Source organism: Desmodus rotundus, chromosome 9, assembly GCF_022682495.2.
Source record: "Desmodus rotundus isolate HL8 chromosome 9, HLdesRot8A.1, whole genome shotgun sequence".
Lineage (NCBI taxonomy): Eukaryota > Metazoa > Chordata > Mammalia > Chiroptera > Phyllostomidae > Desmodus > Desmodus rotundus.
Genome location: NC_071395.1, coordinates 20,925,590 through 20,950,554, shown reverse-complemented (window position 1 = coordinate 20,950,554; position 24,965 = coordinate 20,925,590). Strand labels below are relative to the sequence as shown.

Here is a 24,965-nt window from a genome sequence, read left to right as displayed (position 1 = left end):
AAACATTTTTAAAAATCATTAAATATGACATCAAATTTTATGCCACTTCTGCCCAATCAATCATTAAACTTCTACCTAAAGATTTTATGAATATATGTTCTTTAAACTGTGTACCAGTTAAAATAGAGAACTAGTAGGTATGATAAATCAATGGGGTATAAGTTGTGGTCACTTTTCTTAGTGGAAAAGACCAGAGAAAGCCATGCTATTAGTTATTGGTTAAATGAGTTATGATTAGATGGATTTCTGATGGGCACCGTGTTTTCTGTCCATCTGTGCCAGAGTCTGCTCTGTGTTCCATAGACACAAACCGAAGGTTTACTTTTCTATCCAAACATCCTGTCACTTCAGCTTAAAAATATCTACTATTCACTATCTAAGCCAGCATGAATTCTGGAGTTTGACTAACCATGTGTATGTCAATAACAGATGGTAGTATTCATTTCATTATTTGGTCGATTGACATAAAACAAAAATGATCAAACTTTCAGTGTTTCAAGGACACAGCTTTAACAGGAGAGAGTTTAAAGGCTTTGGGATAACATAAATATTTATCACATCCTGCTTTGGTTGTGTATACAGTATGCACGTGCGCAGTTTGTAACTGACTGGAATAACCCGAGCATGCTATCAAACGTTTAGCATTTGAAAACTCTTAACCTCATTTCGATGTGTATTTCATAACTTGGACAAAAGCAGTATGTGTGCCTGTATCAGAAGGAAAAGATTACTACAGTTTCATTCTCAAGTTGTTGTGTAACTGGCACTCCAACATATGAGAATGAACATGAATTCGGTGCTGGGAGGCCCTTCCTCTAAGGAAGACATGGTCTTCTGCCCACACTATCAGTCAGAGGGCAGGAGTACTTTCATCTCACCGGTGACAGCAAGTCCTTGATGTCTCTGAGAAAAGTGTGAGTGGATCATCCAAGGCAAAATGTGGGTCTGGTAGGTGCGCCAGCCGCGAATTATCTCACAGACTGGTTATTGTCTTTTCCACTTGCATAACTTTCACAGCATATGCCAATTATTATGCCAAAAATAAAAACCAAGCAAGGAAAGCATTAGAGCTGCAGATCCATTCCAAGTTCAAAATTCCAATTATCAAAGCCTAAACACAAGCCTTTTATTAAAAACCCCACTTTGATCTGCACTGTAATTGGCACACTTTCTACTCAGTGACACTGGCAATTTAGTATTGCATTTCCATCGCATTTCCCTTTACTGGCAGCACCAGCGCATGAGAGCAAGCTGAGCACCCTGCCTGGTGGAGGCAGAGCTCCAGATGAGAGCTTTGGACCCACCTCAGACTGGGGCTCCTCTGCCATGGGGGGGTGTGGGGTCTGCCCCTGTTTCATGGAGGCTTCTCAAGACCAGCTTCCTTCATCACCTGCTCATCAACATGCAGCTTAATGATTCTCCAGCTGCCAATAATTAGATGCATTCTAAATTTTGTCAGGGGTGTTGGTAACATCAGACTGTGGTTTGTAAAGTAATTTGGTTTTAGTTCTAAACTGGTAACTAAATCTGTTGTCAGTAAATGAACGTGATTCTATGAAATTTTAAATTTGATAGTATAGTGAGTTCTTCATATAGAATATATATATTTAATTTCTCTTAGTAACAGAATAGAAGCTATAAACCTCCCTCCCCCGCCAAAAAACTTACTTAATACCAGAGATAGAACATTTCTTGGGTGGGTTGGTTGCCTAAGGAGACTGGTTCAGAGAGAGCACTAAGAACTGGGACTTCCAGGCCATAGATCCAAAAACAGGTTCCTTCACCAGAATGTAAAATTTCCTAACAGTCTGTGGCTATTAAATTTTCTCTTTCTAGATACAGACCTTATATAAAATAGTAAATCTATAACTAGTGATGGAGGGGAAGAGAGATGTAGGCACAAACACTGGAATCTATACCATCCAACTCCAAAGAAACATTCTAAACATGCACTCTATTACCTTTCACGGTGACCCTATGAAGTCATTACGAACACCCTCATTTTGCCCAAGAGGAGCCTGGACTCTGCAGAACCTGAATAACTGACTGCAGGTCACAGGGTTACTGGCGGTGGAGCCAGGTAATCAACCTAAATGAAGTAGCCAGGTCTAGGATCTGTGCTTGGTTTCAGGTTTCTTGAACTCCAGACCAATGCTCATTCAGCAGATCCTTATTCAATGGAATCTCTGACAGTGAGAGCCAAGTAATTCATAATGATAAAAAGAATAATAACAATAAATTCAGTAAGAAATCTGGTTGAAAGGAGGAGGAAAAGATAGAATAGGAACCAAAGAAAGAAATGATATCATGGGAGGAATGTCCTTAATTTGGGACACTTGAACATGAGACAACCCCAAAGGATCACTTCCTCTAGCTTGACTATGCTTTTCATACAAGGGTGTGACAAATGTGATTGGGTGCCTTATGTGTGCCAGACATCCAGGTAGGTACTGGGGATAGGATGGTATAAGAGACAGGTAACCACCCTCGCCTTGTAGAACTTCTGAATCATGAGGAGTAACTCGACTGAAGTGGTTGAACAAAGTATAGCAGGTGTTTGGGAGAGTCCATTGAGGGCTGACAGTGATGGTATGGGGGTGGGAGGTCTGGAAAGATCTCTGAGGAAGCACAGAATTATGGACTGTTTGCAGCAGATGGAAGAACCTACAGGGCAACTCTGGAATGAGCCTTTGAGAGGACATTTATGAGTCTTATGCCCAAGGCAGAGAGGGTCATGACGGGACGGACTTCTGAGGTGAGAGAGGCTAAAAATGATGAAATTCATTGTCATAGCTATGGAAAGCAATGGAAGGGCTTTACACAGGGCAAGGACAATGTCATTTTTATTATTAATTCAGACTGGGAACTGGGTTGGTGGGGAGACCAGGGAAGTGGCTAATGCAGGGGACAAGATGGGAAATGCCAAAGGCTTGGAGGAGAGCAGGAGCAGTGAAGATGGAGGGGGTGGATTCAAGAACGCGTGAAAGGGAGATTTTCCAGACACGGTGATGGACCAAAGAGGGGGAAAGAGGGCATAAGAGACAGCGCCCAGATTTCAGATATTTTGGAGCATTTTTGCCTCCTCCATTCTTTGCAAACATCTGCACGCCCTCAACTCTTTTTTCACAATGTCCCCAGTCAGTAGAGGAGAGAGACCCGCCAACAGGGGGCTTTGAGGGACAGGTGAGCATGTGAACACAAAGGTGATTTGAGACTTTTTTAACAATAACTACATCAACTTCTTGTCTTTCTTTCTCCCCGGGACTAAAAATAGGAGAACTCACTGTGAAAGAACCCAAGTTTCTTGATTTTGAAGTCAGAAAAGAAGTACAACTCATTGTTTTAGCTGAAAGTAGTGGGCATAGAGCCTACAGCAAAGCAGCCGTCTTGATACAAGATGTGAATGATAATTTGCCACACTTTGGGCAAAACGTTTACCAAGTACCGGTGTCTGAAGGCCAGTTCTACAATGCTCCCATCATACAGGTAACAGAGGCATGTTTTGTGCATGCATGTATGTGGATTATCATGATTCATCGTGCATCAAAATATGGCAGGCCTTTTTTGGGGCACATAAATTAAAGTTTAACTCTGCAAGGCATGTCCAGTGTTTGGTGGATGAATGAAACATTAGGTTAAAGGGAATTTGGCGTTTCTGAGTTCACTCATCTTCCTCTGTTTATTTAGTGTTCAATTCATGCCCACCCACTTACTCTGGGGACTCGCACCCTAGCAGGGAATCTAAAGGGGCACAAAAATCAACCCGTTTTATAAATGCATGCAATTTAGTGGGGAAATAAGAAATGTAAGTATATAATTTAAATGCACATAATTAATGTCGCAATACAAGTGTGCATTTAATGTGTTGAGAGAAAGGAGGGGACGCAAACTCTTCCTGGTGGAAAGCACAGGGCTTCACAGAAGAAGGACATTTGTACCAGGTCTTAAAGCGCGTTTAGTCATTGCTGAGTGGAGCTGCCACCAGGCGAGCATGCGCTGAGGCGCAGATGCGTGGACACGCTGCCAGAGCCCGAGATGTGCAGATGTTTCGTGTGTGAAAGGAACAGATGCACTGTTCTCAGGCCTAGCCCGCAGGTCCTGGGAGAAGATCTGTTCACCAGACAGCGTGGCTGCAGCTCTAAGGCCCACTCTCCTTGGTAGTTTCTCCACCTGGGCAGCAGCAGGGCCCCCTTTTACCTTTCCCCTCGCCGTTGAACTGACGCTTTGTATTCACAAGGTTGATGGGCATAGAGTATAAAAATAAGTTTAAAGAATTTAAATTCATCTGTCAACTCGTTCATAAACAAGATCTTAAATTCACTAATGGTTTTGTGATCAAAATGTGATGCACACTAAATAACATATCTCCATGGAGACCGATGGATAACTCTCGTCCTCAACGCTACTTTGATAACTTGTCACATAAATGATCAGGAGGTAAATTGGTTAGCATTAAATCAACTTTGTTTTATCTTTTTAAACATCCTTTTAGAAGGAGACTCTCAATATAATACAAAAAAGTCCAAGTATGGCTTCCTTTACAGACAATACTTTAAAGCAGTAAATAAAAAAAAGCAAATGACAGATTACCATTCACTGGGTAGAGGTTTCCTCTGTCGTTTCTTTCCTTTTGTGGTGCTAGACTGAACCCACAGATGGTACTGGAAGCTTTCTATTCAAGCAATTAGATTTTTTTAACTATGTTTTCCTCTTGCCTAAAACTGTAGCTCAAAACATGTGCGACTCCCACTGAAAGTTACTTGGAAATCCTTTGAATGAGTACACAGGCTTGTTTCCTAACCCATTACCCACTTTATTGTAAAGTGAAGTGTAAGCTTCAGCAGTGATGCTTACCCCAGCCCTCAGGGTCTGTGTTGTGGCTTTGATGGACAAATTCACACTGACTACAGAAGTCCTGTGGAGAAAAAGGGAAGGCATGGCTGCTCTCTAAGTGAGAGAGAGGGCCCGACCCCTGCCTGGGCAGGCTTTTATTGTTTTTCTTGGTATATTACATTGAGGATGTTCCTCATTTACTATGCAGAGGTTCGCTTTAGGTGGTTACCTTTTACAGAAAATAAAGGAGAGGATGTTGCTAATCACATCAAAGAAGAAGGATGTTTGCAAATGCAAAGGGAAAAGTGGTTGAACTGGTTACACTCTATATGTGGGAGGTTTAGGTCAGATTTTAGGAAGTTGCTTTAAAGATATGCAGTAAGGATTTACTGCCTCAATTCAGGGTGAGGGAGTTTTAGCAAAAGTAAGCCTCATAGCAGCCTAGGTACAATGCAGAAATGATTGCCCAAGGGAAAACCTATCCCTGAGCGTGGGTTCTGTGTGCCGACCTCACTCCCCATTGGTTTTCCAAATCAGGGGTTGGGCTACATTCCCCATACCACACGGATGGGTTTTGTTGGCATTTCTTTGATCACCAATTTTGAAATGTATTTTTTGACAATCTATGATTCTTTCATAATGCATTTCTTGAAAAACTGACTTAACTCACGTTGCAGAATAAATCCTTCTCTCATGCAAGAGTTGCTTCCTCACAGGTTTTTGCTACTGACCTGGACAGCGGGTTGAATGGCCTCGTTGAGTACTCCATTCTCTCTGGCAACCAAGGGCAAGTGTTCCAGATCGACGCACAGAGCGGCATGGTAACAGCAAATGGGATTCTGGATTACGAGTTGGCCAACTCCTACAGGTCTGTCGCAGGTCCAAATCCATTTGATCAGTGATCTGCTTTGTTTCTGACAACGTTATCTCCCTTTAATATAAACTTAGTTGTAAAATGTGTTTTCCCTTTGATCCAACTTATGAGCACCCTTTGGATATACTGAGTCTTAGAAAGTATCTGAAGTTTTGGAAAGGTGATTAGACTAGAACTTTAAGGTTCCTTCTACTTCTAAGATTTCATGAATCTAGGATGCCATTAAGAACTAAATGGGAGACTTTAAAAAAATCAGAATTTGTAAAATGTCTATTGAACCATTGAGCACTCTACAAACATTTGTTCTTATTGTTTTGTAAACAGTAAAGACTGAAGGACATCACTCTTTTTAAGTCTTTATTCCCCTTTTGTGTACAAAATTATAACTGTCACCAGGACCCTCGTTGCAGAGCTGTGTTCTAATAGAAATGATCTTATTGAAAGAGCCCACAAAACATTAAACATTTTTTTTTTGGTCTTGAGTCCAAGATATGCCAGCCTTATGCAGAACTCCATAAAAGGGAGAGTAATAGTGTTACAAGTCTCCTAGGTATTTAAACGTCAGTGCTACAAAACTCTAGCCTTGCATACAGAGACATTTATGGCAACTCGGTCTGTAAAAGAAGAAGACCAGGGAACCTAACGTGGCAGTGAATGGGGTCTGCTTTAGGAATGAGGGCCAAGTCTTCTGTGAAATACAACGAAACTGATTTTCAAAGAGGAAGAAGTACGGCTGTATGTGCTGATGAGGATAGAGCGCTAGGATGTGTGACTACGTGGACGACATAACAAGGTGCACCCTAGCGTTCATACAGCAGGGTGTTTGAGCAAAAGCACACCCACATAGTCAGACGACTTCAGGAAGAAAATGGAAGAAACTGTTAACCTTGTTTGACTCTGGAGACATGGTCGTGTGAGAAGCCTGGGGGTCAAAGAGATGCTTGACTTTCTTATTTCTTGTTTTAATGTGCTACATGTTGTTCTATTTCTGTATCTTCTTCCAGAAGGCCTTGCACATGCAGTGTTTCCTTTAATCCCCCCAGTCACCTCCCAAGGAGGCCAAGTTGGGCGACTTCTTACTCACTGAGAAGTCAACAGGCGCACAGTGGATTGCTCAGGGTCACAGACCCATTTTCTGTTCCTTCATGGACTTGCGGCCAGGCGTTCGCATCCTAAGTCACACTGTCTCCCCTGTACGCGCCACAGAGCTGACCTTCGGTTTGGGGTGGTGGGCGTAGGTCTACCAAAGACCTCAGTGTCAGCAGCCTCCTAGGTTGGCGACGTGCAGGCTTTATGAGGAGAGTGCAGGACACCCCTGTAGGTGAGCAGTGAGAACTGACTAAAATGGGTCTGTTACTAGGAGGACTGGATTCACTAACCTCTAAAAAACTTCCCAACTTCCCAACTCTAAACGTTTAAGTGCTTTGTTCTTTTTGTCTGAAATACTTCAGAAGTATTTTTAGAAACTTAAGACCTTACCCTGTATTAACTAGTAGGATTTTTTGATAATATTTTATCATCAATCTTTATCATGCTTAAAGTATAAATACATTAAAACTGACTGTATGTTAAAACCTATCCCTGCCACTTGGTTTCTATAGTAACTTTAAGCACTAAGCTTTTTTTCTCTCTCCATAGGTGACTACAGGTAAATCTCAGCCTAATGGCCACCTGAGTGATTACACATTCACAGGTTATTTAAGGTTCGCTGTGTTCCAGGAACTAAGCCTTTCCTGATCATAGATTTCTGTTACAGTGTCCCTCTTACTCAATGGAGCCAAATTAGCATTAAATCTCACTCCTTCCAGTTTTTCCTACGCGCATCATAGTTTCATGTTCCTGACATTTAACTCGGTTCCAATATTTAAAAGTGTCCCTCCCCAGTTCCCCAAGAAGAATTTAACTCAAGGCTGGGAGGACCCAGAGAAGTTGTACTCAACACATACAGCCACAGAGCGATACATACATACACACACACAGAGTCTCCAGCTGGGAGCTTCTCCTCTCTGTGGCTTTGCTTCCTCTTTATCTAACATTTAAGTGCTTTACCTAATTTTTAAGGCAGTGGGAACTATAGGGGATGATTTCCCCTAACCTGCCATCCCTCTAGTGAATGCCTTGGAAAAGGAATCATTTAGCTTTTAACTTTTCTTTAATTTTGAACTATTGTTATTTTGTCTGATTAAGGAAAATATTCTTAATTCTAGTCCTCTGTTTTACAATATAAAATGAGGGGAGAAAACAATATTGTCACTTACAGTTGTATTCAATATAAATGCATTAAATAAAAATTAAATAATTTTCATGTGCCTTATATTAAGTCACATGTAAGAAAACTGAGTGGAAACATGATAACAAATTATAAAACAGACCATAAGTTCTGTCTGACCAGTATTTCTGAATTTTAAAAACTGTTTACCGAGCTTGGGATATAAAGATATATGAAAAAGTTCTTGTTTTCAGGGAGCTCAAAAATTGAGTGTACTTATAATCCATGGCAGGAAGTGTATTAATAATCGCAATAATTTATGGAGCACCTGCATTACATGCTGAATTCCCATAATAGACTTAAGATTTACAGAAGAAGGAAACTGAAGTTCAGAGAGGTAAGGTCTGCCAAGATTACGTAGCTAGTAAATGACAGAATCGAGATTGTTGTCCTTGTGAGTGGTCATAGTAGGGCTTCCTATTGTGTCATGTGAATGAATCTTAAAAGTACACACCTGTATGTCTACAGAGCATAAAAAATACTTTACAAATTTAAAATAATAATAATAATAACGTAAGTTCCAGCCTGTAGTTCTGAACTAACACTAGTCTGGGCATGAGTGTGCAAAAATGGGGTTTGAGTCATCTGAAAGCATTTCCACTGCTTGACTGATAACTGACAAGGAGACTTAGCATCCCTACTCAGATTGAGAGCTGGACAGTCCTGGGAGCCTTGTGACACTTCAGGGCCAAGATTTTTATTGTTATCAAAGTAATACGCTTTTTAAAATCAAGCAGCAGTGTGGAGTCTATCAACAGACTGAGATGAAAGGCAGCCACCATGGCATCACCCAGAGACTGACATTTTTAACTGCTTTTCTCCATTATTATTAATACCAATATGTCTCAATTATAATTTCAAACATTATCTCTCAACTTCTTATTATAATAGATGTGCATTTAATATTTTGACCTTTTCATATCCAGTTCTCTCTATATATGTGTTCATTGATTTTCATTTTATTAATAATCAGTCTTCACACTATATGATTCTATAAATGTTTACTTCAGAGCCATGTCTCACCCATATTCCCCTTCTTACCCTTCCCCTGTTCCAAAGTTACTGGTTTATCTTTCTTGTTTGCTCACCCGGTTCGCTACATCCACAGCCTTCATTCCTTGCCAGTGCTTCGGTAGCTCTGTTGTGCCCACCCATCTTCCCCCCAGATGCCTCTCCTATCAAATATTCTGTCAAGTCCTCGTTGCTCCCTGGAGATCTGTTCCTGCTGCTTTCTGCCCCCCTGGTCTAGTGTTGACCATCTGCATGGGCTTTCAAGCCCTCAGCAAAGTTTTACGTTGCTTTGCTGCTCTCCTTAGTTGAGCCCATGCCACAGACCACGTCTTTCTCCTAGTGTTCTCTTCCAGTAGCTTTGTAGGAAAAAGTGGCAGGGAAGTAGATTCTCTGAGTTCTTGCATATCTCAGAATGCCTTTATTCTACTCTGACATGTGATTTTTACAATGGATAGTATGGAAGTTGAATTTTTTTAAAAAAGAGTTTTGAAGGTATTGTTCTGTTATCTTTTTAAACTCAGTGTTGCTGTTGAGAAGCTGGGTGTCATTCTAATTATATTTTTTGTAAATGATTTGTTTTTTTCCTTCTCTGTGGGAGTTCTCAGGTTATTTTCTTTATCCTTAATGTTTAGAAATTGTGTGATTATATACTGTGATGTGGGTATTTCCTTGTGCTGAGTACTTGGTGTGCTCTTTTAAGAAGGAGAAATCTTTCTATTTTCTTTTATTATTTCATTGATAATTACCTCTTCTGTTTTTGTTGTGGTTATTGGTTTGTTATGTTCTGTTTTCTTTTCTTTGCACTTTTTTTTTCCTGGACTGTATTCAATCAATTGTTGGACTGCCGAGACCACCTTTTTGTCAATAATATTTTATTTCCTACTTTCCATTTCTTGTTTTGTTACTGAGTTATTTTTGTTTTATTTTTCAGAGAGAATGCCTTAATTTTAACCTTCTAAACTTTCTTTTTTGCTCTAGTTAAAAAACATTTTCAGATATCATTTATAGTTTTATTTCCAAAAGTTCTTCCTTGAATTTGAGCTTTTCCGTAGCATTTCGTTCTTGATTTATCCGTGCATCATCTTCTGATATCTCTCCAAGGACATTACTTAGAATTATCAGAATTGTTTTTACATTTTCTTTTGTACTTTCATGTTCTCTGTTTCCTTTGGGTTCATTTCTTCTTTTTGTCTCTTTTGCACTCTCTTTTTCATGTTGGAGGCTCTCTGTAAGTAACTGGTGATCCTTGGTTCTGAGAGAGACAGTATCAAAGTCACGGGAAGCTCTGAGCGGGCCGGAAGAGCTAGTGACCAACATACTTTACTCTCGGATGAAGCAGAGAGGGAGTGGACTACTTTCCAAGATGACATACAAGTGACAATATAAAGAGAGTTTTTTCTTTTCCTTTGGAGGGGCTGTCACTTCTCCAGGCACAATCCCTCGATAGTACTTATTCTGAGTGTGATCATCAGAAATTCTCTTGCCTGGGAGTGAAGAGCAATAGGCAAGCGGACTTGATTGTTCTGTATTCTGAGTTTAAAACAATCTTCCAGCTATTTTTTAACTCTATCTCACCTCACTGTTTGCCATGCCTTGAGCTTGTCTTTGGATACATGGGAGCAAATCTGTTTCTCACTCATCTTGATATCTCTCCAAATGCATTTTAATCTGTGCTTTCCCCTGACCCACTCATGAGTAACCACTTCTTAATCTGCTTGCATTTTTCTGAAATTTGTTAAAACTTCTCACCCACACCACCCACTAATATCTTCTCCCATTTCTTTTTAGCTTTATGGACATATTTCTTATTTTAAATTCTTTTGCTATCATTATAGTAGAATTTCAGGGAGAAGAGGAGCTAAAACTGTGTAGATGTAACCACAAGTCATTGCTTTTCTTTTCATAGGTGTTTCTGATAGTGGCTGATATCTTTGTTGTTTTGTTTTATTTATGTATTTATTTTTAGAATTTCAGAAGGAACACCTCATTGTTGATAGACATTAAGATACTGTTGAGAGTTTTGAAAAGTCCTGTACTAACATCTTTAGTATTTGTTAAAGTAATCAGCAAAGATCCTACCCGGTCTAAGCCTCATTTAAACTTTAACATGGTAAAAGAAGCTTCCGCCAGATAAGGTAGTAGAAAAATGCTCGGAACTAGAATGGCCCCGTTCTAAATCTGGCCAGCTCATCGATAGCGTCTGCTGATGACAGTCATCAGGGCGGCAGTTCTGGGACCTGGAGCCAGTGGACTGCCTACGGCCAACAGTTGCACAAAGACTGCCCAGGAGCCATCTTAAGAAACTTAAGGTCTTGCAGAGGTTGTGTGTAGAATCTCAGTGGATCTGCCTTTATAATTTTTCTTTTTTTTTTTAATCCATTGATAAACCTTTTACTTGTCCTTTTATTTTGGAACTGTATCATATATTTTTCTCCATATCAAAGAGACCCACTTTTTTTTTAACCTGACATAGGCGTTCCATAGAACCCCTGAAGTTGTAATGTTGTGAAAATAAGGGTGGTTATGGCTAGAGTGGAAGAATAAGACATAACTTTGATGTCTTGGACGAGACTTTAGCATGACACTGGGGAAGGGCAGGCAGCAGGGCAAGAGAACATTATGAGCATATTATTTTTAGTAAAGTATTTCCATATGTACCTGACTTACGTTCATACTAACAAAACAAACTTTTCACATGGAATTAGTCTTGGGCTCCAGAAGTGTGAAACTCAAGTTGTTGTTATACTGATATCCCAACATCGATAGTGTTGAAGGCAGCCTGTGTACTTCATGAATGCTAGATAAAGAGTAACCATTTGCTATTAAGTGGAATTTAAACCAAGAAAGAGTTGATGCTTATTTTACATCATTTTTAAATTTAAAGTTGGAAAGAAAGAAGACTTATCAGGTAAGCTAACAATGGAAAAGAAAGAAAAAGTGTGTCAACTTCCAAGACTCAGTTTCTTAAACGGTAGAATCAAGAGCTGGCTAAGACTAATACCACTTCTGAAATAAAGATCATTTCTGATTGACAACTCTCTTTATCACTCAGCTACCCTCCTGGGACTCCCAGTGTTTAGAGGAAAGTGAAAAATGAGCTTATGATTATGCATTAAGGAATGATATACACATAATAAGAGGCAGGTTAAAGGAGGATCATGTATATAGTGAAGCACAAGCTTTCTAGTCAACCAAGACTAGTCAACCAAGGCTCTACCTAAGAGCTGAGCTTGAATCTTGACTCTGTGATATAATACATTTATAATCCTGAACAAATATTGAGAAACTAGTACTCAACATATATTAAAGAAAAACAGATAAGGTAGCCCACCAGCCCTCCAAGAGCTTATGGAAGAGACAGACAAATCATTAGAACAAAAGCTGATGAATGTATGGCAGAAGAATGTACAGGGTGCTATGGGACAGAGAGTGGACATCCAAATCAAATGAGAGGTCAGTGAAAGCTTATTGAATGTGTGACCTTTGAAAGACCTGGAGCATGTAAGGACTGGGATCCAGGCAGAAGCCAGATCATAGAAGGTCATGTGTACATGTTCAAGGCTAGTACTGCCTCTTGTAGACATGGAGAGCAAAGGGAAGTTTTTAAATAGGGAGTCAGGTTTTCCAATCAGGATTTTAGATAGAGAATTGAGTTGCAACATGAGGGTTGGATAGGAGCAGATAGGACTTGCTCCAAGAAAGGAGATCGGTGAATAAACAAGTACTCCAAATGAGAAAGGTCATAATGAATACGCACCATTCCATGTAAAAACAAGAGCTACAGAACCAATTTGTCCTGGTTTGGTTAGGCCTGTTCTAGTTTTTAAAGCAATCTGAAAGTCTCCTGTCCCAGAAAACACTTTAGTCCTTGGTAAAGCAGGGTGGTTGATCAGCCTTCCTGAAGCTCTGAAGGTAGAAATGAATGAGATTTTAAGTGACACTCAGGAGGTAAAGTCTATGAGAACATTGGGTGTGGCAAGGGTGGTGACAGAACAGGAGGAGTTGAAAACACTAATAGTGTTTCTAACTTGGTTGCTGGGGGACGTAGTTGTACCATCATCCAAGAAAGACTGAATCACTGCGTGTGAATTCTTTCAGATCACGGACTTTTACATCTGCTTTATAGTCCTAGCCAATCATGTGCTTTTTGTATGTGTATTAATCATGGCAATTTCTTCTCTTAATTCTACAATTTTTATTGTTTTGCAATTTGGGTCTGAAAAATATATCAATATAAAGCAATCTTTTAGTGGCTCTATCTTTTGTTGATACAGAAAAGTAAAAATATGTAGCAATATACAGGCCATATGTGGCAGAATAGAGATAATCTATTTATCCAAAGAACAGATCGTGGTGTTTGTATCTTTTAGATTGTTCTTAGTAAGAAGGGACTGAATGTGACGGTCAATCGCCTAGAAATGGTGCATTGTTTTTGACATAAATGCCTCATGACCCCTGGTGGCTTGCTGGATTTGCTTCTCTAAACATGTCAAAAATAAGTAAATAAACTTCAGGTTACCGTTCTTATGAAGTAAATTTTAAATGATACCATTTAGAAAAAAGCCAGGAGAAGAAATAAATGTAGCTAGTCAGCTCATTTTTAAATTTTCAACTGGAAATTTGATATTTATGTGTTTTTTCTTATTCTTTGGATGATGGATAACATTCCTTGATTCTTTTCCAAACCAGCTTGATTGTGCAAGCCACAGATAAAGGGATGCCCAGGCTTTCCAGTACTAGTGTGGTCAAGATACAGGTGACTGATGTAAACGACAATGCCCCAGCTTTTCTTCCCCTTGAAGCAGTGGAAATTGCAGAAAGTAAGTGTGGCAATTTGGAATAGGGGTTTTGAGTAACTTGTGTGGTATCATCTCCCATATTTTCAGCCAGGTGCTATATTAAATATGAGTACTAACACTCAACAACATGCAACAGAGATAGTTTTCATCTTCATTGTACAGAATAGAGTATGGATGTTCAAAAACTAATTAATCAAATGTCAAAGAAGTTCAATGTTAAAGCTGGGGTTTGCATTCAGATCAGCAGAAGGCCAGGTCCTCATGCTCACACCATCATCTCACATGGGTTCTTTCTTGTGTTCAGACATTTCATAAGAATGAAACCTACTGTATGAAGAAGCATATTTGGTTGACTGATAATCATCCTAAAGCTTCTCTGGGAAGAAGCGATCTTAGACTGAGAACATTGTCGGTCTTTGCAGTATACTAATGACAAGTAATAAGTGAAGGGAAATGGATGTTCATCATACAAAGTCATCATTTCCTCTAGTGTAGACTAAACTTCAGTATCTGCAGAAAAAATTTACCACATTAGTGGTAAAGGCTGCAAGTACCAGATTTTAGATGATACATTGATTAATGTTAATTGTTTGGGCCTCTGGATGGCTCCGTGGACGTTGATCCCAAAGTTGTTTGTGGTCAGTGGCCCCAGTGGTAAAACCCACTCAACTCTTTATAGTTACAGTTGCAAATAACCCAGTCCCTCGCTCACCTCTCTCCTGTCACTCTTTCTTTTTAAAGATTTATTTATTTATTTATTTCTAGAGAGAGGGGAAGAGAGGGAGAAAAATAGCGACGTGTGGTTGCCTCTCATATGCCTCCCAACTGGAGACCTAACCTACAACCCAGGCATGTGCCCTGACTGGGAATCAAACTGGTGACCCTTTGGTTTGCAGTCTGGCACTCAATCCACTGAGCCACACCAGCCAGGGCTCCTTTCCCTCTTAATACCAAACTTATTCCTAACATGTTCTTATCATTATATGTCCCTTTTCTAAACAAATTATAACCATCACCATTCCCAGAGGGATGTATTTCAGAAATTTTTATATCTAGGGATATCTACACATAGTCTAAATATGCCAAAATATTCTATTAATAAAAAAGTTTTCAGTTTGGCTTGCTACCTATTCGTTATATTTTCATGTGCTTTTACTGGAGGTACTAAAGTGCATGCATTAACATAAAAATGCAACAGTGCCCAACACAAATATATCGTAAGGACAAACAACATAAACTGAAACGTATTGAACGAGGTAAGGCGTGGTTGGTGCACATCAAGGATGTTCAAGCTTGAAATGTGAGATCCGGAGTCTCGTATACAGTGGAATTATTCTCAGTACCCTGGCATCTTCTTTCTACCTGTCCCATACATGTAAGCTTAAAGACAAAGTCCCTTCCGTGGCAGCTTAGGCTACAGAACACATACAGTGTGTGAGGCATTTAGCATCTCATCTATTTCGTGATTTGGGGGTGAATAATATTAAAAATTTTGTTTTCGTAACCAGCACAATGCATAGTTTGACTTTCTATAGCATTGGTAACTTTGAGAGTCATATTTTAAGGGAAGGAAGCAATGTGTGTGTCACTCCAAAAGAAATAATTTTGCAAGATAAGTACAAGGAACCAAGTATTGTATCTATGTCTCACTTCAGTATCCAAGCATGTTCATTTCAATCTTCCCTACTTTTCAAAATCGTATTAATGTTTTGAGTAATATCCTTCTTATCGCTCATATCCCCTATGAATATATGATTTAGCTACAGAAAATACATAGCACAGGTAAGTGGCTTAGACTATTTCTTGGTCCTGGAATTGTGTTGTAAACATAGGTGAAAAACATAATATAAAAATTGAATATACCCTACCTCCACAATTCCCTACTCAGTGGTAAATTTTCACTTTTATTGGGCTTATAAATTCTTCAAAGCTTTTGTTTGGTTTATAATGAGCTTTGAATGAGAAGTCATGCCAAGAAACAGCAAATCATGTTGGACTTAAATTTTTTTTTAAGTGCTTGGATTGAACTATTAAAGAAAAGTATTGCAAAGGATGAATTTTAATAGAGACTGACATTGGTCGTGATTATTTCAGATTCTTTGCCTGGTGTAGTTGTGACTCGGATATCAGTTCATGATGTGGATCTGAATTCAGCTTTCATCTTCAGTTTCGCGCAAGAGAGTAACGCTGGAACCAAGTTTGCTGTGGATCGGAACACTGGAGTGGTGGTGCTGGTGGAAACGTTGGATTTTGAAGAAGCTGCGGAATACGAGCTGCTTATCCAAATTTCTGATTCAGTGCACCACACAGAGGGAGTGCTCCTCGTCCGAGTGTTGGATGTCAACGATAATCCACCAGTATTTTCTCAAGATTCCTACCAGGTAATCGGCTCAAAGAGATGCTGAAACACAGCCCAAGCTTGAAAGCCTACCGCTGCGGACAGATAATTTAGACATACAGCAGTCACTGTGTGCAGAGCTTAAGTGGATGCTGAGGGTTTTACATTTAATATCATGGAGGACAGAAGTACATGCGAAATTGGACATAGCATTCTGTGCAGTTTCTTCAGTGTGAATCATATGTCATCACGTGAAGCTATGTCATCATTCTTCCAGTTTTCAGGGATTGGGGTCCAGTTGTTTGAAATAATTGGAACTTGCTTCATATTTTCAGTCACAGAGGAGACAATAAGGTGTCTGGATTATTGGCAGTTAATTTGGGAAAGCATTTCCTTTCCTCGGCATATTTTTAGAATATTTTGGAATACTGATTAATATTTTAAAGAAACAAAGTATGAACAATTGTATATAACATGGAAACTTTAGTTTTTATATGTTGATAGAAGTAAAAACAATGCTAACATTCAACTAAGTACTTGGAAATGGGCTCTAGGACTCTTGAATGTAACTCATGCAAGGTTTCTGTGTGAGCACAGTAGGGAAAGTAACCTAAGTAATGATCTTCTATGAAGGCTTGCTAAATTATATAGTGTAAATAAGTAATAATATATAGGTGAATGTATTAACTATCTGCTACCACACAGAAATAACTTAGAGGATATTTTTTTGTAATAAAAATTGAAAAAAGTAATTTTTTAAATATTTTTTCTGAAATTTTGGACCACTATATAATCTTCTTAATATGTCAGCTCTCTGTATGAACACACCTAATAAAGTCAGGCTCACTGTGTATTTTCCATAAGCAAAAGAAATAAAATGCTCTCATGTTTTGGCCCTGAGCATGAAAGTATCTATAGTCTTTAAGCACAAAGCCCATTTCTCTCTCTTTGTCCCGCAGGTCACCATCCCAGAATCAGTGCCTGCTGGGGACTCTGTGCTAACAGTGACAGCCACTGACTTAGAAAGCAGCGAGTGCATTTCTTACAGAATTCTTTCATCTTCTAAGGACTTCTCAATTGATCCTATGAATGGTGAGTTATTTATGGTGGCTTCAGTGTTCTAGGTTTGAGTTACAGGGTGGAAACCTGAAATAATCCTTTCCAAAGGATTATTTATTATGTGCTCCTCAAATACCCCTATGCCTGGTATTATCGACACTGCCGACTTATTCTCCTCACGTCAGACGCTGCGGCACCAAGTCCCACCATTGTTTCTCTTCTCCGGCATCTCTGTGGCTGGAAGGCAAGAGGAGTTGATTAAGTGCTGGCAATGGCTCAGAAGTTCAGAGACCCCCATCAGTCCAGCCAAGCACAGTTCAGGTAGTCATCCCAGGCCTCAGACGGAGCACATAAACTTGAAGGTTGAAAGGATTCATTTAGTTCTGAGGACTTCATGTTACTGGAGTTGGGAAGCTTTTATTGAAGCCCAGTACAAAAAGTTCAGTAATAGCATCATACATTCAATATGGACCAAAACAAAAAGAAGAAAATTACTTGGGCATCTTTACTAAGTAAAAAACATGGAGGTGTTCTGGTTTATTTGATGCCTCCCAAAGCTCTTTGTGTTTTTATTAGAGTAAGACATTCGTGGCTGTGAAATGCATTCAGGCAAGTGATTTCAGATTAGAGCAGTTAAGCACTATGCAGGGAAAACTGAACAGTGAGGAGACCTCAAAGTTAAATCTGATGAAGATGAACGATTAGCAAAGCACCGTCGCTAACAGAGCACACTACAGACAAGAGCGACCCGGACACAGCACGGAGTGTGGTCCCCGTCTACACCCACCGACGCACCACTTCACAAGTGAGGGCTGATTTTTAAATGACCCTCGGGATGGTGGATACTAACTAGATTTACCATGGTGATCATTTTGCCATATATACATGTATATGGAACCATTAGGTTATACACCTGAAACTAATACAATGTTATATGTCAATTATATCTCCATTTTTTTAAATTTAACCTCAGGACTGTTGAAAGGAGAATTTAATCACAAACTGCCAGCACAGAATTACCCGTGGAGTGTTGTGATGGGGAGAAGTAGACACTGTTGTCACTCGTGTGACAACAGTAATGATAATATTAATATAAATAATAACAGTAATATAAATGGCTGCTGTGTGGGCATAAACATGTCAGCAAGTTGGCTTACCTTCTCTTCCCTCCCTCTCTCTTCCACTCTCTCTCTCACACAACTTACTCTCTTTTTATTTATTTATTTATTTATTTATTTTTACTTTAATATATAAATATATTTAATATCTATAGTTGTCCCCAGAGGATGACAGCTGCTGCCCTGGCCACAGCAGATCACAGTGTGGACGGTAGGAGGTGGTCCCTTTGCTTGACATGTGCTAGCAATAAACCGTGCAGTGAGGTTTCGATTAGATCATCTTTGAAACATTAGCTGGTATCAGCTCAGTTTTGTTCTCGGTGGGACACCCCTGAAATGTGGCATGTAAGTGACAGCATTTTGTATTCTTCCTCAGTGACCACAGTTAAAACGTATTTGTCTTAGAAAAATGTTGTTACATATATAGCTGTAAAATTACATATTTCTATATTTAAAACAATATTAAATATTACTGTATTAAATATATTTCATCAGTAAGGGGAAACCCATATGCTGAATTAACCTCAAACTTTAGGAAAGACATCTCTATACTTAAGCAATAGTCATAACTCGGCATTATCATGTTTACAACTTTCATTTTATTATAATCGTGTCAACCAGTTTTTCCAGAATAAATATACGAATGCTAGGATATGTCTACATGTGTCTATGGGTAGTAGAGTGAGATATATGTTTTTCAAATACGAATACATTTTCTTTAAAAACATAGCAATGGAGCAACTTACTATACAAAAAGAAAATTAAGAGAAATTTATGGCAAAATTACCTGCAGGCAGCACACATATTTAATGCAATGAATGTCATGAATATTATGTCTGACTTTTTTTTAAAGCTTTTATTTTTTTAAAGATTTTATTTGTTTTTAGAGAGAGGGGAAGGGAGGGAGAAAAAGAGGGAGAGAAACATGGATGTGTGGTTGCCTCTTGCACGCCCCAAACTGGGGACCTGGCCCACAACCCAGGCCTGTGCCCTGACTGGGAACTGAACCAGAGACCCTTTGGTTCTCAGGCCGACACTCAATCCACTGAGCCACACCAGCCAGGGCTTATGTTTGACTCTTAAGTGTTACAAAAGCATAAATATAATAATTTAAATTTTCTATTTGGAGTTAATCTTGGTTGTAATAAGTAATAAATATAACAAATAAGTAAACAATTAGTAAATATTTGATAAGTATTTGCTAACTAAATGGATCATGAAAATGTAATTTCACAACATTGAGATGCTACGTCTTGTTTTTCAGGCACGATATTTACTAATAATCCTATATTACTTCTGGATAAGCAGTCAACGGTTCAGTTCCTTGTTGAAGCCCATGATGGTGGAATTCCTGACCTAACGGCTCTTACCTTAGTGGAGATAGAAATACAAGATATGAACAATTATGCCCCTGAATTTACAGTAGAATATTACAATCTTAGCTTGAGTGAAGATGCTCAAATTGGAGGCACCCTTGTCACCTTTTCAACCACTGACCATGACTGGACCCCTGAAAACACACGTGTTGAATATTCCATCATTGGTGGTAATTCACAGAACAATTTCCATGTGGAAACTAGTCTCATTCATTCAGAACATGTGGATGAGCAAGTTGGTTATCTGGTGCTGCTTCACAGTCTGGACAGAGAAGCATTTGCCAGTCATAAGCTTGTCATTCTGGCGTCTGACCATGGTTGCCCTCCGCTGAGTTCCACAGCCATCGTGTCAGTAGAAGTGCTTGATGTCAATGACAATCCACCTAAGTTCAGCAGTCTGAAGTATCATGCCCACGTCAAGGAAAGTACCCCTCCAGGGAGTCACATCACTGTGGTCTCAGCCAGTGACCGTGATGTGGGTTTCCATGCAGAAATCATCTACCACATAATTTCTGGAAATGAGAAAGGACATTTTCACTTAGAAGAAAGAACTGGCATTCTTTATTTGACTAAACCTTTGGATTATGAAGAAACAATAAAATTCACTTTAACCATCCAAGCTTCAGATGAAGAAAAGAAACATTTTTCTTTTGCAGTTGTGTTTGTTGGTGTCCTAGATGATAATGACCATGAACCTCATTTCATGTTCCCAAGCATGAACTGTGTTGTTCCTGAAAATCTGCCTGTTTTCTCTACCGTATGTTCTGTAAATGCTTTGGATTTTGATGCAGGTCCTTATGGAGAATTGACCTATTCTATTTTGTCTCCCTGTTCTCTCACACATGGGTTCCTTCCTGACCGTGATCCCTTCTTCATTGACCCGCTAACAGGGGACATTCACGCTAAACAGACCCTTGACTATGAAAATGACAATAAATACTGCCTTACAGTTCAGGCAAAAGACAGAGGGGACTCGGCAGCCTCTTTAGTGGTTTGGGTGGATATTGAAGGGATAGATGAGTTTGAACCCATTTTCACTCAAGATCAATATTTTTTCAACCTCCCAGAAAACAACATCAGACAGTTGATTGGCAGAGTGGAGGCATCAGATGCAGATGCTGGTATCGATGGTGTCATTCTTTACTCCCTTGAAGCGCCATCTCTCTTCTTTACTGTAAATAGAAGTAATGGAAATATTTATTTGACCAGAGCCCTTCCCCTAATAAGAAGTCATATCGGCAAAGAAGACACCGTTGAAATGAAAATAATCGCTCATAGCCCCAAACAGGACTCCAAGTTTGCCTCTTGTACTGTTTTTGTGAATGTGTCATTTTCCTCAGAAAGAATGCGCTTGGCCTTGTCAACTAGCAGCTTCTCCATTAGCCTCACGGTCTCCTTTTTAGTGTTCCTGTTACTCGTCTTCACTCTACTTGTCCTGATTTTAAGACACAAACAAAAAGACACAATCAACAATTATGAAGACAAGAAAGCATCATCATCCTTAGATATTAGCATAAGACTGAGCAGGGACGCCAGCCTGCTCAAGCCCTTCCAGACAACGAACGACGGCAGTAACGAGGCGGTGCCGGTGGACTCCATGCCGGAATGGTTGAGTTTAATAAGTATCATGGAAAAGGATGCTGTAAACCTGTACAGGCACTCAAACTCCAGTGGCCACTGTTCTGTGGAAGGGGAGAGTGCAGAAGACAAGGAGATCCAGAGGATAAATGAACACCCTTACAGAAAGGACTCTGGCTCAGCTCTGAGTGACCGGGAGTCCAGGGTGCCAGACTCGGGAATCCCAAGGGACTCAGACCAGCTCTCCTGCTTGTCAGGGGAAACCGATGTGGTGGTCACTGTTGAAACAGCAGAAACCAGCCACGCAGTTGAGGAAGGAGATGGAGGAGAAGGCTGCGGCCCAGCCTATGTTCAAAATAATGTGTTACCCCAGACACTGAAGAAGAGAGAGGTAAAAGTGGGCATCCTGGCTGAGGTCAGGAAAGAGCCTGTCTTTATTTCGGGTGGTCCAGAAACAAGATGTGCAGCTCTTTCAACACAGAGAACCTCTGATCATGACGTGAGAGGCAGCTATCGCTGGGATTATCTCCTCAGCTGGGAACCCAAGTTCCAACCGCTCGCCTCCGTATTTAATGATATCGCAAAACTAAAGGACGAACATTTACATAAACCTGGAATTCCCAAAGAGAAGATGTCTTTTGTTTTTCCACCCCCTTTGATAACAGCAGTAGCCCAACCTGGAATTAAAGCAGTTCCACCAAGAATGCCAGCCATAACCCCAGAGCTGGTCCTGCAGAAATACCTGCACTCCCCACTTGTCCGTCACCCCAATTCTCTGCCAGGAGCCATGACCCCCAGTTTTTCTCCGTCTCTCTCCCTGTTGACGACACAGACCCCTGCCATGACTCCACTGTTGTCCTATGGAGAATTGTTAGGAACCCATCTCAGTGATGCATGCCATGAACTTAAAGCAGAAGATGAAGTTCAAATATAGAACGATTGTGATGTCAAGCACCTGCTCACCTGGTCATGAATTATTCAACACAATGCTCTTAAGCAAGCTCCTCTCATCAAGATTGAGTTAATTTTATCTACAAGTGAGTGATATGATTTAGTCAGGGTTTTTAGAACCTCCTCGTGTAAGTTTCTCAAATTTCTTTCAGCCTTAATGAGAAGTTACCCCCTCCTTAAACCATTATGTTTTGCTCTCAGGCCTGGTTTGTGTATGTTAAGTAGTGCATGTTCTGTCATTCCTGGTTTCCTGTGTGATTAGATCTCCAAAGGACACAGTGAGCTTGACTGACTGCCAACGTGTTTATGTGAAAATAAATGGAAATAAAGTACAGGTAAAGTCCACTCGGTCACATGACTGCCGATAGCACTGCTATATCTAAAACAAATTAGTGAAGACAGAATAAGGGATGAGGGTAGAACAGAAAGTAACAGAGGAGAAATTTGGAAGGCTAATCTTAAGTTTTAAAGTAAAGCAATTTTCTACAGATCTGACATTTTAGAGATGCATTTCTTCACTTTCTCCATTGGCCACACTTGTGGAGTTTGGCCATAATTTGAATTTTAACGCAGTGTCTTTTGGAAATTTAATCAGAAATTAGGAATGAAATTTGTCATAACTCTGTGCCAAAAAAAATTATGCTCAATTAAATGAAGCAGAAATATCTGTTCCTGACAGAGGGCCAGCGTTGATAAAGCAATAAGTGTGTGGTTGGCTGTCACCTAAGACAGGCTTCCTTGACCTTCAGAAATAGAATAATGATTTTTCTTCTCTCAATATTCTGTCTTACAACATTGTACGGGTACAGACATTGAAGTTTGAAGTGATTTGTGGATTTTTTTCATTTTATGTTCTTCTAGATAGAGTAATTTTTGGTGAGAAATAATTTATCCACTCAAGGTCAGTTCTAAATGTTTGTGTAGATAAAATTATGTTATTAGCTAATAATAATTTTATAGAGTAATTTAGCAATATATTTTTAAATGATGTTTTTTTATATAAATATGCTACTATAAAAGTTAAAAATGGATGTCAGAAGTCTTTCTTCCATTTGTTCATGTTTAGCTTTAACTGATGTTAGATGGAGCAGTTTGGCAACATGGTTAAAATCATTCCGTTTTGTATGGCTACGGTTTCAGAAATACAGCGGTGTTGTGTGGTGCTGACATTTAGTGCTATATTCTCCTCTCTGGTCAGCCTGGGAATCCATCCAACATTCTGACCCATTCCAGGAAAGCAGAGCACGTCCTCACGATGATGGCTGGGGAGTCATCCGTGGTAGGCAACATGGCCTGTCTTTGACATAAGAGTTTAGGATTCTCAAGGACATCTGGTATGGTTTTCTTGGTGGTTAGTGTGGGTGGGTGTCCACTATAGAGATATTTCCTTCATGTTTTTTTTCAATAGGCCTCATCTGTAAAATTATGTGAGATAACTCATTTCTCTTTACTGAAAAACATTACAGGGTCCTGTGTTTGGTATCTAATTTTGTAGGTGAATAATTCTAACGCTTTTTATGCTGATTTGATCAATTATATATCTCTGCTGACTCTTAAATTGAGAACAAGTGTATAAAACCACATTGGAAATTGTATGAGACATAAAGGTTTTTGGTCAAGCCTGGAATCCTAGAGAACTGTCATTTAGGCACGAAACAAATATTACAGGACAATGCCTGTGTCTCCTTTTCTTCATGGCATCCGGGAAAGAAGACTTCTTGGTTTTCCTTGAAAACTTAATTATTTTCTTCCAATATTTATTCTCTTTGACTTCCTTCAAAAGATTACTTTGAGTCTACAAAGGAATTTTATACTGATTTTCTCTAATTATATATGGATGTTTTGTTTTGCAACAGAATTATTTCTAGGAACCAAGAACATCTTATTGTTTTTAATTAAACAGGTTCCTTATTTACTTAAGCCTAAAAAGAGTTGTCCATCTACTCTTCCTTAAGTTATTTGTCTGTGATTTATTATCCCTTCTGGACATGATTCTGAATTTTTAAAAGACATTTAATAAAAACAGAAGACATGAAGTATTTAGAGCCATTCCTTACCAGTATCTAGTGGACTTTTAATTGATGACTTTATTAATACTGTATCCGACGCCACACCACCACCAAACAAATGCTGCAAGTGGGGTTAAGAGCAAAAAATGTAAACATGCTGGTTAAGTGTTCGCAATAAATCATATGTCAGCCCTTTCAACTAGAGTGCTTTTTTTCCTAAATAAACAATATAATTTGTATAGTTTTCCTTCACATCTAATATTAACTTGCCTCATATGTTCTGTGTTACTTTGCTGATCTACACACTGGCTTTAGCGCTCTGGAGGGGGTACAGAACTTGTTAGTGGAAAATCATATTAAGCCCCAAACTCATAAGCTATAAAATAAAAGACAGTTGTCTCTGTGGAATTTTGGCTGCCTGAAATTCTGGACTTTCTTGTTGGCAGCCTTAAAAATACTGGTGTAAATCAGTACCAAATGGATATCAAAATTCCATGTCCTAGTAGTAATCATTGAATTGGCTTCCAAAACAGATTCCTGGGCAGAGGAAGGGAAAAATGCTGTATCTTCAGGGACTGGATCATTTAACTGTTCTCTGAAAATATTAAAAGGCCCTGTAAACTACTGGCTGCCTGCATGTATCCATCCTTAGTCTGTCTTAAATGACCAGCTGATGCTGGAGCTATGTGTTTCTCAGCACCTTTCCCTTCAATTTCGATGGCCTCCTTGCTTTGTCTTCCAGAAGTGATG

The 24,965-nt window shown here is 39.4% G+C and overlaps 1 protein-coding gene across 1 annotated transcript in view; it reads left to right on the top strand.

Annotated features, from left to right (window-relative positions):
- Positions 1-24,400, top strand: part of DCHS2 (dachsous cadherin-related 2) — a 182,067-nt gene extending 157,667 nt beyond the window's left edge. The window contains exons 15-20 of the mRNA XM_024568565.3: positions 3,275-3,486; positions 5,550-5,701; positions 13,677-13,807; positions 15,881-16,167; positions 17,084-17,216; positions 19,566-24,400. Of these exons, the coding sequence (XP_024424333.2) occupies positions 3,275-3,486; positions 5,550-5,701; positions 13,677-13,807; positions 15,881-16,167; positions 17,084-17,216; positions 19,566-22,189 (3,539 nt within the window). The 3' untranslated portion in view covers positions 22,190-24,400. The remainder of the gene's footprint in view (positions 1-3,274; positions 3,487-5,549; positions 5,702-13,676; positions 13,808-15,880; positions 16,168-17,083; positions 17,217-19,565) is intronic.
- The last annotated feature ends 565 nt before the right edge of the window (positions 24,401-24,965 follow it).